We start from the raw sequence: 23506 nt of genomic DNA, 5'->3' as shown, positions 1-23506 counted from the left end.
TAACACAGAGAGAAACGTGGAATGACACAGAAACAGCAGGAGACCAGCAGAGACAGAAAGTGGAGAAGAGAGCTATGTCACACACACACAGTCAGACACACACACTACCTGAAAGAATGTGCGAGAATCACATCTGTGCGCACACACACACACATACACCTGTCCCATGCACATTCTCAGAGTGCTCCTCTACGGTTTAAGTTGCACAGCTGTCTGAGAGACATGTCAAGTCAGATGGGGGGACAGCTGTCCTTAAGGGTCCCAAACACATAGCAAGACTCTCTCTCCCTCTGTCTCTCTCACACACGCACACACTGTAGACCAGATTGTTTGCGTCATATAACCGACGATAGCATTTCGCCATTGTTGCACAGCTGTCAGCTGCAGTTCAATGTCAGGGTAAGTTGATAAGTGCTAACAAACATGTTGTTTAATAGAAGATATAGATTCCTCATGGAATCAGCCTTGTCATTAGGCTTGCGTTGAGCTACAGTAATTCCAAAAGTACATACTTGTAGCTTGTAGGCATACAAGGTAAACATAATAATATCATTTCTTGGTAACACAGCCACATTCTTAGCACGAGGTTGTTCAGATTAAGACTGCAGTATCACGTACAAGGAACAGCCAGATTCAAGCTAACATTTTTGTGGTACGCAAACATAAGATAATCTAGACACATTTATCCTTGTGTGTCTGTCAGTTCAATAGAACTACTGCTGTGTCAATGTGGTGTGCGTGCGTGCGTGCGTGCGATGGCTATAGAGATATAGTGAGATGACACGATAAGAAAATATACATTGCACGTGTGTGCGTGCCTGCGCGTGTGTGTGTGTGTGTGTGAGAGAGAGAGATAGAGAGCGTGTGTGCCACAACCACAACATCTGTATTGAACAATAGTTTGTTGGAATACATCCAAGAAAAGAACATCACCAGACCTGACATACTAACGATGTTGGTTGTTTTCTTTGGAGAGTCCTGGCTGGGTGAAAACGGTGGAATATATCCACAGATTCATATTCATGACAGATCAGCACACATAAAAACAAAAACAAAACATGCTCACTGCACTAATTAATCGCCATGGGGTGTTAGCTTCTACGCTTTTAATGTTGCTGCGCATGTAACCACAGCAAAAGAAAAAAGCATTTTATGATAAACTAGAAAAAGTGCCCCTCGGGGCACAGGTCTCCACCAGGGCAGGTCAGGTTGTGGCCTCCTGGTGGCGCTATAATAGGCCAATGTGAAAAGGGTACAATTTCTTCTTACGACTTGGATGGCAATTGGATGATTTGAGGCATTTTGTTCCAAAAATGTGTTTTGCAAAAATCCACCTGTTGGTGGCGCTATAACAGGCCAATGTGAAAAGGTTCGATATATTCCTCAGCCTAGTAGGAACGGCTGTGAAAGATTTCACGTAAATTGCACACTGCGTTCATGATTTGAGGCTTTTTGTTCAAATCGGGCCAATCCTGCAAATTTTGAAAGTCACTGTTAGCCAATCAGGATGGAATATGCAATATCGGACAGATCTGTCTTGATCACATGACTATAGAGATACTGTGTAACGATTTGCGGGATTTTTGGACAAAATATGGAGGAGTAATATCAAAAAAAGTGTTTTACAAAAGTCGGCCTCCTGGTGGCGCTATAACAGGCCGTTCTGGAAAATGTGGGGCAGAGGTTCATCGTTGGCATCCAGGGAGTGTGTGTGCAAAGTTTGGCATAGATCGGGCCAACGGTGCCGGAGATTAGCTGGTAACAGACGGACGGAAGGACACACACACACACGGACACACACACGGACGGAGTGCAAAACATACTCTCTCCCCATGCCTTCGGCCTGGTGGAGACAATAAATAAGTCCTATTTAAACATAATGCATTTCCAGAAAGAAAACCAAAGTTGGTTCTCTCATATCACAAAATGGTGTCTCATACACTAATTATTACTCAATAAACCAAAAAGCAAACGTCTAACTAAGTGTGTTTCAGTAGCATCCATTAAATCCTCATCAAAGGAATAAAAACTAGTTTTTATTCCTTTGTAGCCTTCTATAAAACTCTGCTGTTTAGAACAGATACCAAGTTAACCAAATAACTTAAAGTAGCAAGCGGATGACTGAGCTTTATGTGAATGTAAAGTCATAGAACCATTCACTTCAACACAGTTACAATAGCTTACAGTCAAATAAGCACTTCAACCTCAGATGGGAGATTGAGTTTTGCTCTGAACTAAACAAACCACGAGGAACCAAACACCAAATAACCATATACTTCAACTGCAGTTAAAGTGTCACTTTCTCCGTGTTTGGAACAGGGCAGCCTAAAAACAGTCTACACAGTAAATGGTGGGTGACGTTTTTTCATAGAATCAAAACGTGGTTCCCCTCCACTTATTACCAGTCAGTGTCAATGTGACATTGGCATTCGTGCCGTGCATAGGTTACGTGTAATAGAAATACAATCCTCTTCTTCATGATACAGCACACACACAAATCCTCTTCAAGTTCATCACACACACACACACACACACACACACACACACACACACACACACACACACACACACACACACACACACACACACACACGCACACGCACACGCACACGCACACGCACACGCACACGCACACACACACACACACAGAGAGAGAGAGAGAGACAGCAGGGGGAGTTCTAGGGCACTGCAAATCGCTAGGCAGCCTTTAAAAACCTGTGTGAAGCATGCCAACAGTTGAATGAATGCAAGATGTTGTGGACGTGCTGTTAATTTGTGATATATACTGTATAATAATAGAATAAAGGCATGAAAGTACGCCAATCAGAAATGGGAGACAGAAAGACAGTATGTTCAGTTCAGCAGGGGTTGGTGAAGGTCAGTGCAGTGGTGTCTGTCTGAGCACAGTCTGTTCACATCAAACTCCAACAGTGCAGTTATTCATGGAATTCACGGCAGATATTAACCATAATATATATAAATCGAGGGGGGGGGGGGCAAACATAGCAGATCTACATCTACAAGCTCACAATCAGCTATTTTAGGCGAATTGGAATATGGAATTATTTATTTTTTTAGAGATTAGGTTTAGGCTTTTCTGGCTTTACTGATAGATACAAGTGAAGATTGACAGGAAAGAGGGAGAGAGAGAGACGGGGGAGACATGCAGCAAAATGAGTGACGCGACATGTGAACCTCTAAGTGGCATGTCCCTGGACCGGTAGGTATGGTAATTGATGGAATTACTGTATTAACATAATTAATGACTGCAGTGATGCACACAGGTGTGTGTGTGTGTGCGTGCGTGCGTGCGTGCGTGCGTGCGTGCGTGCGTGCGTGCGTGCGTGCGTGCGTGTGCGTGCGTGCGTGCGTGCGTGCGTGCGTGCGTGCGTGCATAACACTTCATGTCCGGTCCTTGTTTCATTAAGGGTGAAATTAACACTTCAAAGCACAGATCGAGGGAGGGATGAAGATGAGAAAGGAGGATGGAGTGAAAATGTAAAAATGCATGACATAAAAATCACAAGCAGAGCAAGAGAAGAAAGAATTAACAAGAGAACGAATGAAAAGTAAAACTATGAATTGGAAGGAAGTAAGGAAAGGCAGAAAGAGCGGATGCAGGGAGTTTGGGCCCTGGGGGGGATGGACAGTATAGAAGGTCAAATGAGCTGGTCAGCGAGGGTGAAGGCAATGGCCGGCCTCAGGAATATCAATCTAAGCAGGAAGAAAACATCCGTGGGAGGGAGAGAGAGAGGCCAGTAAAGCCACTGCACCACCAGTATGTGATGTAGTGGTATCCCATTCTCCGGTCATTTTTAATGACCAAGGAGCCATGCCCTGCATTGACGTCCTACCATTACTCTGTCACCGGATCCAACTACGCACAGACTCTTCATTACATCATCAACCCATACATCAACACCCTCTTTACAACTAGCTACTATTGATCACCTCTTTACAGTATTATTGATCACAGTACTGACCACTCAAATACAATCACTAGCCTCTTCTGTGGCTCAGTACTTTTCCTAACAATCGGCGTGTTATCCCATTACTGTGCATAGTACCCGACGTTCACTGGCCAATATCTAATCATGTTTGAGAGCTTAAAGTCCTGCTGGGGTTCAACTTCCAGGAAGCATGAATGCCCATATAAGTTTCATGGCAATCCACCTTTTCTATTGGATGTACAACTGAACATTTTGGCCTAAGGGTGGCACTAAAGGAGATTTAAAGAGGCACCAAAAACATCATCTCCCGGGCAGCAAATACTGTAGGGGTACAGCAAATTCCATGGCAAATCCAACCAGGCTGTCTGGGATCAATGTGTTGGGCAGCGTGGGCTTCCAGTTTTAATACGATTTGATTAACTAACACTAAACTTTTAATGATCACTCATTCCTTTTGTTGTTCTCCACTCTCTCCTCCCAATCTCTTTCCATTGGCTTCACAGTGGAAACCTGAGGTCACAAGGCAGGACACTATGTTCCGTCTTTTGTTTCCTAAAAGGCAACCAATGATAGCCAGTGGATTCAAGAATTCTAAAACACACGTTCAATATTTTACCAGCCACATTACTTTTCAGAATGCCATAGCATAGGACCTCAAAATAGTGGCAGGGGTAGATACAGTTACCAGCCACTGGCAAATATTAGCCCGCATTCGGCTCGTGGTAATTTCCCACCCTGGCCACACCCAACAGCCAGGAAGGAGTGGACAGCATTCACAGTGTGGCCTCAGCCTCTGCTCGCGTATCGCCTCATAAGCCACCGTTTATTACTTAGACTGTTTGTCTTCATCTTTACTACTTCAGCTGTCAATGTTAAGTACTGCGCGCACGCACGCACGCACGCACGCACGCACGCACGCACGCACGCACCATCGATATGTCTAGGTAGGATCTGCAGTTGTACTTTTTCGCTGTTCGTTGTCTCAGGACTAACTGGATGCGACTGCGTTTAAGCTTAGCTGACGGAATGGAACGCACTGTGGCTCCAAAGAGGCCCGTTTGTCTCCAGATACAGTCGCATGCCTTTAGCATTCTGACTCCCGCGACCTACGGCATGCAACAGCTCCTAAGGCTTGCAGTATATGAGCACAATTTCCTTTGCAGATGCCAATAGATTGGATGATGGCCCGTGGCCCCTGCTTCTGCAAGCGTGATAGTACACAGTGTTCCCGACTTGAGTTTCAACCACTTTCAACTAGGCGTTCCTATTTTCGAAATGTGAACATTGGTGAACATTTCCAAAAGTTACACTTTTTTTTTACAAAATTAGCCGATCTACAAGCTCACAATGCATCAGGTTGTGAGCTTGTAGATTGGGTATTCTCGTATATACTGTAAGGCGTAAGTGGTTAAGAGGGGGATATTATGTTTAGATGATGCCTTTGACAAAGATTAATCAGGGATATTCTATCCAGCATTTCAAGTTCATGGAACTATTTTTTCTTTTAATCTTTTTATCCAGGAATAGTAACAGTAATAGTCACATTATTCCCTTTCTTGGCCACAACAAACGCCTCGCGCTCCATTTAATGCAATTTGAGGTATTCACACCTGGGATCAGCCGAGCGTGAATCACAAGCTCCTTTTTACGTCCCTGATTGACTGCCAACAATAGACGTTCAGTTTATAGAAGCATGATGTAGGAATAAAAGCCTTCCTAAGCCAAATGGAATGATGATGGCTGTTCCAGAGACTTCAAAAAAGGTGACGCAAGGAAAGAGGAGCTCAGGGGAGACTTGGAACAGGTGCGGGGCCAGGGACGCGACTAAACTAAATTCATTCACGCCTGGACACAAGCCAGCAGAACAACTGACTAACCTCGCCTGCCCTTCCCTGAAACCCCATCGTTAAAGAAGGGAGGAAAATCCCAGGCAAAGAAAGAGAGACAGAGAGAGAAAGAGGGTGATGACTGATGTGATGAGAATGATTGATGCAGAGTGGCTGCTGGCGAACGTGATCTGTGCTTGGGTGTTCCCCCATTTGTTGGACGCGCTCTGGAGCACTTGGCACACCAAACGCCAGCTCTTAGCCCCCCTTGGACAAGCCCGGCCTTGTCGGCAACCTAACCCTATTAGCCCTGGCTGGCAAAACCATGCTCTCTCTCCCCCTTCCATTTTCCCTTCCTGTATGTGAATGGGAACTGTGGCTCTTCAGGTGCAGCTCAATAGAGGGTATGCGCATGACATCATCATCATCATACCCATTACCCGGAAGTTATGCGGGAATGCCTACTTACTGGCCATGACAGCCCCGACATCCAAACAGAAATCTGATTGCATTAAACAACATTAAATGATGTTAAACTCACTTTTCCACTCACTTTGCCACTCGATTTGCCATTCACTTTATGCATGCGCATACCCTCTATAGGTTAGTTAGCCAAGTTTTACCTCTTAAGCAGATAATGTGTCCAATTAAACCCTGCTGGGACAAACCGAATACATTCTACGTAGGAGCATCGAATAAAGACCCAACATGCTATTCTGTATGAAGTTGAACATTTACTACAAGGAAAGAAAAGGTAAAGTAGGATATTTAGTGGTCCCCGAGGGTAGGTTATATCTCTGCATTGACAGAGCGAGCACACAGGGGAGAGGTTGGGGGTTAAGCTCAGGGCCATGTTTTCAGCGACAAGAAGCCTGGAAGAACAGACACTTGGATTCCCAGACATCCACTCTACCCTCTGGTCCGACTTTCGGGTAATGAAGGCATAGATTCAAGACCCTAGCTACAGGTTAAGTTGACTGTTGCACCAAACCATGACCTCTTTTCAGTAACCCTCCCGTTTGGTCACAGGTCACTGCCTGGGTTCCCCCCCCTGTGTGGCCGCAACCGTTTCTGGTTACGGAAGGGTGTGTCCGAGGGTCCAGCGGGTGCGGCCAGATCGGTATTCACAACATGCACTTTTTGACCTGCCTCTGAAATACTATCGGTTTGCGGAGGCCTCCTGATAACGTGCATTGTACAGACGACAAACGGGAGAGGGCAGAGAGAGGAAATGGGCTAGCGAGAGGAGATAGTGAAACAGACTGCAAGAGATTAGAGGGCAACAGACAGAGAGACACAAAGAGAGAGAAGGAGAGATAGTGGGAGATATGTGTCAAGCGACCCATTCCTTTAGTCTCATCCTCTCCTGTCACTGTACAAATGGAAGCTGACAAAGTAAAGTGAGATGAATATGCTCAGAGATGAGGTAAGGCACGGGTGAGAAGAAGGCAGTGAGATCCAAAGGTTGTGAATTGCGTCGGCTGCTGGGAAGCTGCTACTTTATGTGTCAGAGGAGGACACTCCTACTTTCACTGTGTAAATACCAGCAGACATGCTCGCACCGCTGTGTCAAGTCAGAGACCAGAGAGAACCCTAGCTTTTGGACAGTAAGACAAAGTGTGAGGCGAGCGTATTGTGTGTGTGTGTGTGTGTGTGTGTACCACACTGTAAGCGCTGTCGCAACGCACCCAAACATCCACACAGTGGTGATGACCACCCCTAGACATAACAATGAAGACTATACTGCAAGAGGAAGATGCATGTCTTAAACATACCCTCTCATACTCTCTCTCTCTCCCACTTCCTTTGCTTCCTCCATCTCACTCACTTTCCTGGTCTGTCCTTTCTCAGCACTCTCTCCCGACTCTGCTCCCGTCCTCTAGCTCTCCCACTCTCGCATCTCCCCCTCGTCTCCATTGTTCTCCCACAGCCTCCTATATGACACGTTGTTTTTCCTGGCTCAAAGAAGAACTTGTTTACTTTAGGCCACGTAGCTCATATCAGCCAAATAGCCAAAAGGGTCTGACTCGGTGACATTCCTCTCCATCACTCTCACTGAATGCCAACGCAAAACACTTGTCATACATTTATGTACATGCTGCAGCACCTCCCTGGGTGTACCTGACAAGCAGTAAACTGGTACAATGCACGTGCACTCCACCATGCCCGACAACTGACAGCTGGGTGATCTGTTAATGACACGCGCTGTGTTTTGAACACAAAAGAGAAAGGGCTCTTCAAACCACAACCGGGCCAGGTGAAAATGGCAAAACATGCGGAAAATTGATCATTTGTATTAATTCCCCTGTACATACAGTATCAGAACAAATCGAGGTTAACTTTTTTTATTCCTTTCCTGGTACAGACGAGAATGCTGTGATAGGCCTACCTGCTTTTTTACTGCCAATAATAAATACTGTACATTGTATTAGTGGATCATGTAGTGTAGTGAGCCAAGCCATTACTCATTACTCCGTTTGGCTTGATGCTATGTGAATCCCTTGACACCAGATTGTTGTGCTTGGGAGAAAAAACCTTGATGCCTTTTATTTACTTCATCAACCAAACCTAGTTAGGGCGACAAGAAATTCATTATTTTGTTGTCTTGTTTTCTCCAGGGCCAGGGAATCAGGAAGAGAAAGAGACAGAGCACCTAGACCTCCACCAGGGGGCCTGACTCACAGAGAGAGAGACAGAGAGACAGAGAGAGCATCTATTATACATTTGAGAAGGTGTGCCCAGGACAGGAACAAAAGGCACCAGCTACTACGTCACTCACACACTGCAACACACACTGCAACCACACACTGCAACAACCCACTAAACACACTAACACGTCACAGACTTACCCTCCGCGTCGTTCGTTCCCTATCTCCTCATGTCGCGCCGCACGCCCACAATCAACAACACCCGCCTAAACATTGTCATTGCACTGCCACTACAGCCGCCTCCCGTCCAGACTCGCACACAATATCAATATCAACAATAAACACAAACACGCCACAAGCACCGACACCCCCGCACTCACACACGGGCCACTGTTGCCAGCCACTGTTGCCAGCTCTATGCAAACAAGCCCAGAAAACAACACGCTCCTCACACACACTACAACACGCTTACAACTCGCGGACCTGGCAACACTGCATCCTTTTTCCCATTGCCTACTCTTACTAATTTGTTGCCACGTCTATGAAAACAAGCACACAACAATGCCATTCAACACGCTACTTACACACACTACCACTCGCTTACAATACGCGGAACTGGCAAAGGACCTGGCAACACTATTGTTACGGATTTCACATCCGGTTGGACCACCACAAGTTACACGCAACACACACACACATACCGCGAGCGCACACACACACACCCTCACTCACACTGATTCTAACTTGGCTGGAGATCGGCGCGATTACATACACAGCTTCATTCATGAAAAGACGACAATTGCGCGCGCGACGGACTCTCGCATTGCATTGAATAGCGTATCGCTGTCCCCCTCGACCACGACACCCTTCTTCACAGCACTTTCACTACTCACTTGGACACGACCACTACGCCTCTTTCCACCATTACAGGTAACTACAACTTAAGGGTGCGTGCGCGTGTGTGTGTATTGTGTGCTTGCTACGTGTGTCAATACTGAAACACAGCTGCTAATGCTATTATTAATAGCATAACAACTACATAAACAGCTGCTAATGCTATTATTAATAGCATCATAACCATAGATATAGATATATATCAACTCTACATAGCTCACCCGCGCTGTTAAACAATGGAGAGCGACGTCGTTACGTGGCGCCCATCTTACCTCGGCCCACATAACATTGTGTCTATGATGTACTCTTAAATGACCATAACTTGCTCAATTTACAACCGAATTTCAAACGGTTTGGTTTGTTATAAACATCAGCGACGTCCGCATACTTATATGCTTTTATACGACGTTAAAAAAACAAACAAAGAGCGACGTCGTTACGTGGCTGTTATGATTCTGTTGATGCATCACAGCTGATAATGCCATGTCTCATGTACAACAGCTATTGCCACACAATTCTCCATTTATGTTGGCAATGCTGAAAATAACGCCTGCTAACAATACAGGCTGCTAACAATTGGGCTGTTGCCAATTATGCTCTTACAAATAGCATGACAATAACAATATTAATAATAACACTAGCATCATTACAAGCATAATAACACGCCGCCATGTCTCATGTACAACAGCTATTGCCACCCAATTCTGTCTTCATGTTGTCAATGCTGAAAATGAGTGCTGCTAACAATTCCACTGTTGCCAAAAACGCCATTATTTGCCTCATACCATAACTATAATTTCATAATTTGTCGTCAATGCATAAAACACTTCTTTCAACCACTTCAGCTACATACAAAGCCATGCCGAAGAAACGCACATCATCCCTTGGATACCGAACGGCAAAAGCCACCCAAAAACGCTTGCACACAGCTGCCAGACAACACCACGCACCATCCGCACAAGGTACAGCACCATCCGCACAAGGTACATGTGCTCTAACAACCTTCCACAAACACTTGCACTGCACAATACATGTGTGCGTCTGTGCACACTGTGCACACACGTACTCCTTCACTGTGTGTGTACCACCATTTACTAACATCGTACCACACGTAACCAGTTTCCCACACGTGACCAGTTTACACTAACTCATGCATGCTGTCCAATCACACTCCACAGAACAACGCAATGAGGATCCAAACTTCCACCACAACCCTGCTCGCGACACTCTACGTGGCCACACACACACCCGCTCATTGGAAGACACCCAGCCCACAGGTACCCAGTACACTGACACCTTTCTATTTACTGTGTGGCGGCAGGGACCCATCACACAGCACCATGTCATAGCAGCACAACTTGATGATGATTGTCTCACTTCACAGCAGAACGCCTTGATGACGCGACTACACCACGACTGCTCCACACCCCTACTTTGCACCTGCATGACACCAGAGGTAATGCATTCACATATGTTGCACTCAAATTTACCCCTACTGCATTGTGTCCACTACACTCACATACTGTGCAAAACATCCATCGCCAACAGCTACACGCAAATGCATGCATCAAGCAGCTGAACTACTACATGGACCCTCCCACGCCACTCACACGCCAACAGCCCCAACACAACGCTTGGTTCCAGCAGCTGCAGCACAACATGTACCAGGTAAACTTGCTCAAAACTACACTTTGCACAGCACATTGCACAATGCAATACACTGCTGTTTCTTTCTCCACAGATACTACAGTATCTTCATCACATAACCTACATTAATTGTGTACACTACACTCACACCCTGTGCTCTACTTAACTCATACTATCTCTCTACACATCACTTCACAGCTCAACACCAGGGCAGCACTCCTCCACAAATGGCCAACACACCTTCATTGGACGTGGCTGAGGCCAGAGGTACTGACTTCTGTTATTCAGATAACCTTACTGCTTGGTACCGAGCATCCTGACACACTGTATAGAGACATCTATCTACATATCTCTGCATAACATGTCGATAACATTTTGTACCTCTGTGTCTACACACACTACTGACATCCATACCCAGTTCAGCGCAGGCGGGAGCAAACACGTGACAGAATGAGACGGACCAGAGGTAAGGCCTCAGATATGTTGCCCTCTGCCTCAATGCATTACGCATATGTGTGTATGTTATACCTACATGTACTGAATATATAGTCACATACACTCCCATCTTAATTTCTCAGCTCAGCATAACCTGGACAAACAGCAGCACATGATGGCTACAACACAGCCAATGGCCACAGCAGAAACCACAGGTAACCAACGCACTACACTCACATCTACACTTTCACCTCAATAACTCTTAATACAACTATCACATTGTCCCACTACACATACACACAGTTCAATTTAATGCCTCCACACATTTCCATTGCCTGCCTCAACAAAAACATCACATTCACATACTGACCACAATCTACTTATTGCATGACTCTCATGAAATTAACTTCACACCATACTTTCCATTTACCTTCACAGGCAGTTCCCATCAGCCAGCAAGACGACAATCACAAGTTGCTGCCAAAATTGCAACTTGCACTGCGCAGATTCTCAGCGGCCAACTAACTATCAACCAACTCTCCGACACACCACAGAGTATTGGCCAGCTCAACTGTGTGTGTGACCACTGTCACGCATTCACATTCAAAAACGAGACCTCCAGTATCTGCTGCTTGAATGGAAAGGTTTGCCTACCAGCCTTCCCTAGGCCCCCACAGGCCATCAATGATCTGTGGTTTGACGATACCCCTCAGGCAAAACTGTTTCGGAAACACAGCCGTGTCATCAACAACGCTGTCTGCCTCTCCAGTATTGCGGTCAAAGAGAAAACATTCACACGCTTCACTCCCACTGTCATTTTCCAAGGAAAGGTAATCCAGCGCATCGGGCCACTCCAACCAGAACCTGGTGCTGTTGCTGTGTTTGCCCAACTTTATGTCCTCGACCCAAGTCTGGAAAACACCACCAGATTTGCAAACATGACACTCCCCGCCAGAACATCCACTGCTGACAAGGACACAATGGCGCAGCTGCTGCACACTGTGCAGCAAGTTATTCACCTGCACAATATATTTGTCCAAGATTTCAAGCAAATCCTTGAAACCCCAGAAGAACAACTACAGCGAGGCACTATTGTCATAAGTGCTGCAGCCAGGCCACAGGGAGGACATTCCGGTGTTTACAATGCCCCCTCCAATCTCCAAGAACTTTGCATTGTCACCAACGAACAGGCACATGATCTGGTCATCCACTTACGTGGTGGAGGTCTGAAAATCATATCTGACTGCCATCCCAAAGCCATGCCCCTCCACTTCACCCTCCTCTTCATTGAAGGGACATCTGGCTGGCACTGTGCTCTCAAGCATGTGGGTGATGAAAAAAGGCTCACAGCCCGTGAGTTCTTTGCCTATCACATGAACAGTCGTCACACTGCGAGCGACTACCTTTTCCAGGCAGGCAGACTGTTCCAAGAATGGATCCTCAATGCCTGGATAACATGCGAGAACCAGAGGCTGACTTGGCAGCGCCATAACCAGAAGACATTACGGGCTGACAGCTTCAAACAACTACAACAGGTTGTGGCTGTGCGTAGACGGGAACGGAGTGCTCCATCTCACTCTGTCCACCACAATGAGCAGGAACATGCTGTGGGTAGAGTCATCCTTGCTAGCTCTTTCCATGGCAGTCCACGCTGGTACCACAGCAAGTTCCAGGACGCTATGGCCATAGTCCGCCACATGCGAAAGCCAGACCTTTTCATTACGGTCACCTGCAATCCTCACTGGCCAGAGATCGTAGCTGCCCTCACCCCTGGCCAGACACCCCAAGACCGACCTGACCTGGTGGCCCGGGTATTCAAACTAAAGAAAGATCAGATCATGGATGACCTCATCAAAAGACACATCTTTGGCCTAGCCATTGCCCACCTCTGGGTCATAGAATTTCAAAAACGCGGCTTGCCTCACTCGCACATCCTCCTCATTCTAGCAGAGCAGGACAAACCCAAGACACCAGCCCAAGTGGACCAAATTGTCTGTGCAGAACTTCCCCCTGACCCGCATGAAAATGGGATCTCTGCCCAAGAAAAAGCAAGGCGCCAGCCACTGTGGGACATTGTACTTGCTAACATGATCCACGGTCCCTGTGGACAAGAGCATCCCAACAATCCCTGCATGGAGAAGAAAGCCGGCTCCAACTGCAAAGCCTGCAAGAAGAACTTCCCCAAACCCTTCCAGCCCAGAACAACAGTTGGTGACGAAACAAGTTATCCTATCTACCGCCGTCGCTCTCCAGATAATGGTGGCCGAACTGCACAAAAAAATGGGAACCACATCAACAACAGTTGGGTAGTGCCCTACAACCCCTACCTCAGCCTCCGATACAACTGCCACATCAACGTAGAAGTATGCATCTCTGCACTTGCGGCCAAATATCTCTACAAATATGTGACCAAGGGGCCGGACCGTGCAATGGTTTGTGTTGAAGTTGAGGGCGCCCAGGCTGCCCGTGATGAGATTAGGGACTATGAAGACATGCGTTCTGTTGGCTCAAGTGAGGCCTGCTGGAAACTCTTCGCATTCCCCATATCCGCCAACAAGCCTCCTGTTCAAGTCCTCCGCTTGCATCTGGAACACGAGCAATTTGTCGTTTTCGCCGAGGGTGATGAGGAGAATGTGGTGGAGCAGGGCAGACAGACAGAGTTGACTGCTTTCTTCAAACTGAATGCTCAACAGAAGACAGCCAAAGGTCCAGATTACAACCCTATGACCATGCAGCGCTATGTTGACATGCCTCACAAATACACCTACACAAACAACAAGTGGCAACTCAGAAAAAACAACGCTTTCTCCGTTGGCCGTGTCCACACCATCAGCCCCCTAGCTGGAGATGTGTTCTACCTGAGACTGCTCCTCCACAATGACCACTCCAAAGGGAAAACAAGTTTTGAGGACCTCTACTCAGTCAATGGCAGCCGCCTTGACACCTACCAGGCAGTGTGCAGGGAGCTTGGCCTGTTGGATGATGACCAAGAGTGGTCCACTGTCCTTACTGAGGCTGCTGCCACTCACCTCTGCCCCCAGATTCGTGCCCTATTCGTCATCATCCTCATCTTCTGCCAACCAGCGAACCCTGCAAGCCTGTTTAACGACTTCTGGCCAGACTGGACAGATGACTTCAAGCGGAGAGCACAGCAGAGTGCAACGACCTTCACTGACCAGCAACTCAAAACCATGGTGAGACTGGATCTGCAAGTCCGCCTCCAGTCACATGAACATGACCTCCAAGACTTCCTCCTGGAAAAAATGACAGATGAGGAAAAGGCCACTGTCCATGGGCTGGTCAACATCGAAGAGCCTCTTATCCGTGAGGAGCTGGACTATGATGTGGCCCAGCTGAAAGCCAATGTACAGGCAACAATTCCACAATTCACTGCTGCACAACAACAGATTTACGACACTGTCATGACGGCAGTCCAGCAACAGGCCAACTTACAACTCTTCATATCAGCACGTGGCGGTTGTGGTAAGACCTTCCTACTCAATGCACTACTGGACGCTGTGCGCAGTCTGGAACCTGGTGGCTGTATTGCCCTTGCCATGGCAACTACTGGCATTGCTGCACAACTCCTACACCTAGGCAGAACATTCCATTCGCGGATGAAAGCACCTCTCCACCCAACAGAACACACACCCTTCCACATCACAGCTCAAAGCAGCCTAGCCAAGCTGGTGCGACGGGCACGCCTCCTGCTCATTGATGAGGCAACCATGCTGCACCGCTTCTTGCTAGAGGGACTTGACTACACTCTGAAAGACCTGATGAACAAGCCAGACTGTCCATTTGGTGGGAAAATCATCATCTTGGCCGGCGACTTCCGCCAGTGTCTTCCAGTGGTTCAAGGGGCTAATCCTGCCCAAATTGTCAACAGCTGCCTCAATAACTCAGGCCTCTGGCAACACTTCCAAGTCTCCAGCCTCACAGAGAACATGCGAGTCAGGGCCAGTGAAAACCAAGACCTGAAGGCCTTTGACCAATGGACACTCCGCATTGGTGATGGTACAGCCAACGATGCAAACGACTTCATCTTCATCCCAGATGACAGGTATTTCCACATTCAAAGCAACACAGACAATGACCACACAGCGGAGGAGTGCTCCATGAAGATGTTTTGCCAAACTATATTTCCAGATATGTCCAACAACTTCACTACTACCGGCTGGCTGGATGGCCGATCAGTACTTGCCCCTACCAACAAGGACGTGGACGCCATCAACGACCTAATGGAGACCTGGGTACCAGGTCTGTCAACCAACCTGAGCAGTGCTGACACCCTGGAGAACTACCAAGACAGAATGCGGTTTAACGTGGAATACCTCAACACCCTCTGCCCCAATGGATTTCCCAGGCACCTCATCACCCTCAAGCCAGGAATGCCCTTGATGCTACTGCGCAACATCAGCCCCAAAGACGGACTCTGCAATGGCACCAAACTGTTTTTCCTGAGAACCCTCAACAACAAACTGCTGCTGTGCAAACTTGCAGCCACACAAAAGGAAGTCCTGATCCCTCGAATCAAGTTCATTCCTGATCCTAGACATTCCTACTTTGAGTGGGCCAGACGACAGTTTCCAGTCCGCACCGCTTTTGCCACCACCATCAATAAATCCCAAGGCCAGACACTTACAAGAGTGGGGGTCTGGCTTTCGTCCCCTGTCTTCAGTCACGGACAGCTTTATGTTGCCAGCTCAAGGACAGGTAACCCAGAAGCTCTCACCTATGCCATAAAGCAGAAAGAAGGACAGCCGGAACATCATACTGCCAATGTGGTTTTTCGAGACTTGCTTCGCGCTGTTCTTCCTGGCCCTACAATCCCCATTGAGGTAAGGCTGTTGCATTGCTACATGTAATTTCTACATATGTCATTTCTGAATAATACATAACTGCTGCTAACACTGATTAACACTTTCCAGAAATATCACTACCTTTCACATGATCTGTGGTGGACATGTCACATTGTGTGGTTGATTCATCCCTTATCTGTGTCTCCTTTTCTGCAGGCTCAACCATGACAATCTCTGGAACCAGAAACACAAACACCCCTTCCACATCACCCCACTCCTCCACGCCCTCCTCTGGATCAGCTGCCAAATACAATTGTTCCTTTGCTAAGTTGGCCTTTCCACGACAACTGCGTCTTCCCCAAACCATCCCCATCAACGTAAGGCTGTTGCATTCTTACAAGTCTCATTGTTGATTAGTCTACATAACTGATAATCAAACATAAACATAGCATTGTCATTCCATTCACAACATACCTGGTGGAGATGTCTCAATGTATACTTTCTCCCTACCTTCTCTGTTTCCCCAATTCTGCAGCCTCTGCAATGTATAGTCTGCAAAACATCCATCGCCAACAGCTACACGCAAATGCATGCATCAAGCAGCTGAACTACTACATGGACCCTCCCATGCCACTCACACGCCAACAGCCCCAACACAACGCTTGGTTCCAGCAGCTGCAGCACAACATGTACCAGGTACACTTGCTCAAAACTACACTTTGCACAGCACATTGCACAATGCAATACACTGCTGTTTCTTTCTCCACAGATACTGCAGTATCTTCATCACATAACCTACATTAATTGTGTACACTACACTCACACCCTGTGCTCTACATAACTCTCTACACATCACTTCACAGCTCAACACCAGGGCAGCACTCCTCCACAAATGGCCAACACACCTTCATTGGACGTGGCTGAGGCCAGAGGTACTGACTTCTGTTATTCAGATCACCTTACTGCTTGGTACCGAGCATCCTGACACACTGTATAGAGACATCTATCTACATATCTCTGCATAACATGTCGATAACATTTTGTACCTCTGTGTCTACACACACTACTGACATCCATACCCAGGTCAGCGCAGGCGGGAGCAAACACGTGACAGAGTGAGACGGACCAGAGGTAAGGCCTCAGATATGTTGCCCTCTGCCTCAATGCATTACGCATATGTGTGTATGTTATACCTACATGTACTGAATATATAGTCACATACACTCCCATCTTAATTTCTCAGCTCAGCATAACCTGGACAAACAGCAGCACATGATGGCTACAACACAGCCAATGGCCACAGCAGAAACCACAGGTAACCAACGCACTACACTCACATCTACACTTTCACCTCAATAACTCTAATACAACTATCACATTGTCCCACTACACATACACCCTGGAGAACTACCAAGACAGAATGCGGTTCAACGTGGAATACCTCAACACCCTCTGCCCCAATGAATTTCCCAGGCACCTCATCACCCTCAAGCCAGGAATGCCCTTGATGCTACTGCGCAACATCAGCCCCAAAGACGGACTCTGCAATGGCACCAAACTGTTTTTCCTCAGAACCCTCAACAACAAACTGCTGCTGTGCAAACTTGCAGCCACACAAAAGGAAGTAACATTGATTAACACTTTCCAGAAATATCACTACCTTTCACATGATCTGTGGTGGACATGTCACATTGTGTGGTTGATTCATCCCTTATCTGTGTCTCCTTTTCTGCAGGCTCAACCATGACAATCTCTGGAACCAGAAACACAAACACCCCTTCCACATCACCCCACTCCTCCACGCCCTCCTCTGGATCAGCTGCCAAATACAATTGTTCCTTTGCTAAGTTGGCCTTTCCACGACAACTGCGTCTTCCCCAAACCATCCCCATCAACGTAAGGCTGTTGCATTCTTACAAGTCTCATTGTTGATTAGTCTACATAACTGATAATCAAACATAGACATAGCATTGTCATTCCATTCACAACATACCTGGTGGAGATGTCTCAATGTATACTTTATCCCTACCTTCTCTGTTTCCCCAATTCTGCAGCCTCTGCAATGTATAGGCTGTTGCATTCTCACAAATCCCATTTCTGATTGAACTACATCACTGAAGATGATGATGATGATCCCATTCTGCAGGCTCTACTGGCCAAATCTGGGCAACCTCATGGCACTGCAGCTTCTTTTACTACACATTCACTGTTAACATTAACATTCTTTCCTAAAAAAACACTCAGACTCCATTAAAAATACACTGAGAACTACATTTTGAAATGTTGTGACTTTGTCTACCTTTGCTCTCACAATTTCCTTCCTCCGATTTGCGACGCGCAGGGAGCTAGGATGAGCGGGCCGAAGGCCCGCGAAATTCTAGTAAATTACAGGGGAATTGCTAAGAATGAAGCAGGGAGAATGAAAACAGAAACAAGAACTAGAAAAAGTGCCCTTCTGGGCACAGGTCTCCACCAGGAGGATAGGAGTGTGAGTGTGATGTTTGGCAAAATGTTTAGGAGCAATATAAACGTGTGTGTGCGCGTGCGTACATGCGTGCGTGTGTGACGTGGCTTGGCCTGTTGTAGCGCCACCATGAGGCTGATTTGAAAACTGTCAAGTGGCATTTCTTCTTCAAAGCCTAGTGGGAATATGCATGCACAGTTTCACCACAATCGGACGCTGCATTGAGTAGTTGTGGCGATTTGTACAAAACGGGTACAAAGCGGGCTACTGCTGAAAAGTTTAGAAGCCAATCGTAGCCAATGAGGGTGGATTATGAGAAATCAAACAAACCCGTCTTGATCACATGACTATGGAGAGCATGTGTACCGATTTGCGTGAAATTTGGATAAAATCTGAAGGAGTAATATTAGAAAATGTGTTTTACATATGTCGGCCTCCTGGTGGCGCTATAAAGAGCAGATGTGAAAGATTCCAGGCAAAGGTTTTTCCTTGGCCTCTAGGGAGTTAGCATACAAAGTTATCCACAGATCCGTGCAGTTAGAGGTAAAAACACTTTTCGGCCAGTTATAGCGCCACCATGAGGCTGAGTTGAAAATGTTTATGTGGCATTTCTTCCTCGGCCTAGTGGGAATGTGCGTGCACAATTTCACGGAAATCACACGATGTGTTCATGATTTGCAGCATTTTGTTTGAAACTGAGCACTCCTGCTTGCTTTGGAAGCCAATCTTAGCCAATCAGGATGGAGTCTGAGAAATCTGAAAGACACGTTTCGTTGAATGGCTCTAGAGAGACTGTGTACCAATTTGCGTGATGTTTGGACAAAATCTGTAGGTGTACTGTCCAAAAACTTGTTTTGCACAAAGCGGCCTCCTGGTGGCGCTATAACAGGCCGTTCTGGAAATGTTGGGGCAGAGGTTCATCGTTGGCATCCAGGGAGTGTGTGTGCAAAATTTGGCATCGACCGGGTTAACGGTGCCGGAGATTAGCTGATCACAGACGGACGGACGGACGGACGGACACACACACACGGACGGACGGACGGACGGAAGGACGGACGGAGTATGCAAAACATACTCTCTCCCCATGCCTTCGGCCTGGTGGAGACAATAAAGATGGAGGGAGGCTCAACATGAGAATGAAACAGAGAGGAGAGAGAGAGAGAGAGAGACATCCGAGTGCAACAGCAGCTTCACATCCCTCTGTTTCCAGAAAGAGAAAGATTTCATTCATTAGCCCAGGACAAACACCACCACTCACCGCTCTCCCCTCCTTCCCTCCTCCTTTCTCTCTGGGTCTTTGTTGCTCTCCTCTCCTCTCCTCCAGCTCTCTCTCTCTCTCTCTTTCTCCCTCTCTCTCAATCGCTCTCTCTCTCCTCTCTCATTGATGTGAAGAGAGTGAAATAAGGTGGGGGTGTGTGTGGGGGGAGGCGTACCGGCCGCTGGGCTGTGAGCTAAACTAGCCCACTAGTCCACTAGCCTTCCTCCCAAAACGGAAGTCTAGTGAAGCGCAACCAGCAACAAGCTCCTGTGGAGATTGCTGACCAGTTACACACTTCACAGTCGGGAGGGCATGCACCTGCAGCACTACGGTTAGCTAACAAAGAGGTTCTGACTGTGGGCTTATAGACAGCCATGAGAGTGAAATGGGTTTCTTTGAACTTTGATTGGATCTCGAGTCTCGACCCTTTGGTGTGGTTTGAGCTTAACTTACACTTCTGAAGATTTCTGCATACTGTACAAGTTGATGTGTATGTGTCGGGTGATTGATGTGTAATTTGTTACTTTATGCAATGTAATGTCTTGTGTCAATCATCTTTCATGTAAATCAGTATAATACTTTGCTTGGGTGATAAAGTTTCCATGACATCCGTTTCAGATTCTGACCTGATCCAACCCCGGGTGGCTATAGCTCAAAGAGGTTCCTCTGACAGACAGAACTGGGTCTCCGTTGAAGCAGAGTCATTATTACGCGTCTAGCGGCTCCGTGTCATGTTGACCGACTCTGAATAGAGGAATAGTGCAACTGCAGAGCCCAGGGGATGATACACCCATAGAGGAATAGAAACTGCAGAGCCCAGGGGATGAAATTGATATTCATTTCATTCCTGAGGAGTGAGTCCAGTTAAGGAGTTATGCTGCGTTCACACTGGCAGATGCAACGATGCAAAGCTACACAGCGTATAGCTTTGTAGCTGAAGTTGAAACCAGCTCAACCTTTTTGTAACTTTGTAGCTGTTGTAGCTTTTGCAGCAGCTACAAACGTTTGATGTACCGGTATCTTTGTATCTTCATATTGCTGGCTTCCATTGACAATTAATGGTAGACTATCTTTGCATCTGCCCGTTGAACGCAGCATTAGGGTTCGTGGAGTCAGACTGCTTTATTGTCCCTCTGAACATGTAGACGGAGAAAGGCAGCGAGCCTATGGCACCAACCTCCACACATCTTTACTTATCAAAGTATATTTTACAATAAGCCTGGAACAACATACTTATCTGACACCATGAAACAGTGTTAGGAAAGTTAGGATCCTCCACAGTACGAAGTAAAGCAATGTTGAAACTTTAAGACCTGTACGGGTCAGTCACACACATTTTAAACTCTCGTATACTCTCGTACCTATCGTATGACAAAGTCTAAAATAGTCTTAAATTGGTTAAATCCACACTTAGTATTTTGCTATAGAGTTAGAAAATCGGACACAAAGAATCAACCAGCCAAAGCTGAATGTATCAGGCTGTGTCCTCAGAATACAGTGTTGTGCTGAATTCAGAACACAGACTATTATGAGCGTCCAAAGAATCAGGCTTGCCTGATACAACCTTGTGTTGATAAAAATAGAATATATGCATGCATGCATGAAAGGGTCCTATTCTGTTAAATTCCCATTCCGTGACTCTAATGATGACAAACAATATGAATGTGGCCCATTCAGATGTTTGTTGATGTGTGTTGGCTGCAGACAAATAGGTCACACCAGAAATAGCTAGAGACGCCCTGCTGTCATACCTTAGACTCAATGAGTTGTTTGTTAACCAGTAGCACGATGAGCAGACAATTAGCCAAACTCTTAAGCTCTGTTCAAATGTCCCCTCATCAGCGTCACCGCACACACTACCTACAAGACAATTCTAGATTGACAGATCAAGTCAAAGTCATACGATTTGTCACACGTTACCGCAGTTTCTCCGCATTTGACCCATCTCTTGGAGCGGTGAGCCGCAGCCAAGGAATGGTGAGCTGCAGCCGTGCCGCACTTTGGAATCATTGATTTGACTCACCAATCCAACCCCTTGATGCTCAGTGCGAAGCAGGGAGGCAATGGGTCCCATTTTTACAGTCTTTGGTATGACCAGGCCGGGGATCGAACCCCGACCTCCCAGTCGGGCGGACACTCTAACCACAAGTCCACTGTCTGGTACACCGTCACTGTCATTGTCACGGTCACATCTACATCTGTATGTGACTGAGGATTTTGCCCCATACTGTAAGTCAGACACCTTTCAATGAGGTGCATTTACTGTGTCAAAACGGCTACTGAAGTAAAACCAAAATAATTCATAATTTAAAACAAATACCTCTTTCTGACCAGCAATCAGTCAACATGAGCAAACAGCAGTTTGTCTAACGTCTGAGTTTCCATCCACTCTCCACAGGAAGGAAAGAAGGGTGGGCCTTATTAAGAACAAATGCCTTCTTCTCTAGCTCCTGGTTTAAAATAGACCCTGTGCGTATTCCTCTCTGAATAAACCCCTGGGTCATGCCACGAGGAGGGAGTCAGCAACATAACATTTACAATAGAGCATACTGTATAATTGACTTCAAAGTGGATTTCAAATGGAGGGTAGTTTTATTTATCTGTACTGAAGTCTTTACACATTTAGAAATGAGAAATTAGGATTAAAAAACATTGAAAAATACTTTTAATACGGTTCTTGCTCTAGGAGGCGCTGATGTAGGCCTACAATAAAACACCCGTGCTATTTTTAGAGATTAAACAATCCCTCAAAACACTTGTCCTTGTCAGTCACTCCACAACAGACTGCTACTGTACATCATAATGGCCATTCTGATTTGACCATTCTGGTTTAATAACGGCATTGAAAACATGATTTTGAAAGGAAGGTTTGTAGCGGCATAGCGCATCACTTCATCAACTTATAATGCAATTACACTCTCATGAAGCTTGTTAACAGTATAGCTCCCACGGGGGTAACATGAGCATTGAGAAGAGAATGTAATGACAGATGTACTGAGCCTACTAATAACTGCATGATTTGCAATGGACCATACACAGCATTATGGACTGTTAGCACATACTGTACATAAATATGGGCCATGGAATAGAAATACTCATACAGTATGTCAAGGGCAGGAGGAGGAAAATCTTTACTACAATGTGGTGGAGAAAGGACAGGGTAAACTGTGTGTGTGTGTGTGTGTGTGTGTGTGTGTGTGTGTGTGTGTGTGTGTGTGTGTGTGTGTGTGTGTGTGTGTGTGTGTGATGATTCCACAGGGGGAGACCATGCCAGAGCTTGAGAGAAGTGTGTGTGCGTGTACGCTCGTGCGCGCGTGTGCGTGTGTGAGCATGATGATTCCACAGGGGGAGACTGTGCCGAAGCTTGAGAGAAGTGTGTGTGTGTGTGTGTGTGTGTGTGTGTGTGCGTGTGTGTTTTAGGGGTCCTAGTCATGAAAGTATCACTGTACACAGAGTGCAAGAATCAGGCAGAGAGAGAGAGAGAGAGAGAGAGTCATCATGTGCTGTAGCATGGTGAGAGGACAGAGTAGATCTGTCTGACACTGACAACTCATTATCACCCACCACTAATAGTAGCTACAG

The 23506-nt window shown here is 46.5% G+C and overlaps 3 protein-coding genes across 3 annotated transcripts in view; 2 read left to right on the top strand and 1 right to left on the bottom strand.

The window, feature by feature from the left end:
- The window catches only part of macf1a (microtubule actin crosslinking factor 1a), a 270236-nt gene that overhangs the window by 223583 nt on the left and 23147 nt on the right, over positions 1-23506 (bottom strand).
- Positions 9158-13198, top strand: LOC306938633 (uncharacterized protein; the record flags this gene model as incomplete). The annotated part of the gene is made up of 10 exons (XM_079522895.1): positions 9158-9354; positions 10164-10280; positions 10497-10595; positions 10703-10774; positions 10867-10986; positions 11164-11232; positions 11384-11431; positions 11544-11615; positions 11839-13105; positions 13189-13198. Exons 2-10 carry the CDS (start codon positions 10178-10180, stop codon positions 13196-13198), a joined length of 1860 nt encoding a protein of 619 aa, XP_079379021.1. The 5' UTR covers positions 9158-9354; positions 10164-10177.
- Positions 13135-17517, top strand: LOC306938608 (uncharacterized protein). Its single transcript, XM_079522869.1, has 6 exons — positions 13135-16241; positions 16419-16579; positions 16738-16898; positions 17066-17134; positions 17286-17333; positions 17446-17517. Exons 1-2 carry the CDS (start codon positions 13239-13241, stop codon positions 16428-16430), a joined length of 3015 nt encoding a protein of 1004 aa, XP_079378995.1. The 5' UTR covers positions 13135-13238; the 3' UTR covers positions 16431-16579; positions 16738-16898; positions 17066-17134; positions 17286-17333; positions 17446-17517.

This window comes from Electrona antarctica, assembly GCF_951216825.1.
Source record: "Electrona antarctica genome assembly, chromosome: 15".
NCBI lineage: Eukaryota > Metazoa > Chordata > Actinopteri > Myctophiformes > Myctophidae > Electrona > Electrona antarctica.
This window is presented reverse-complemented; position numbering and strand designations above follow the sequence as displayed.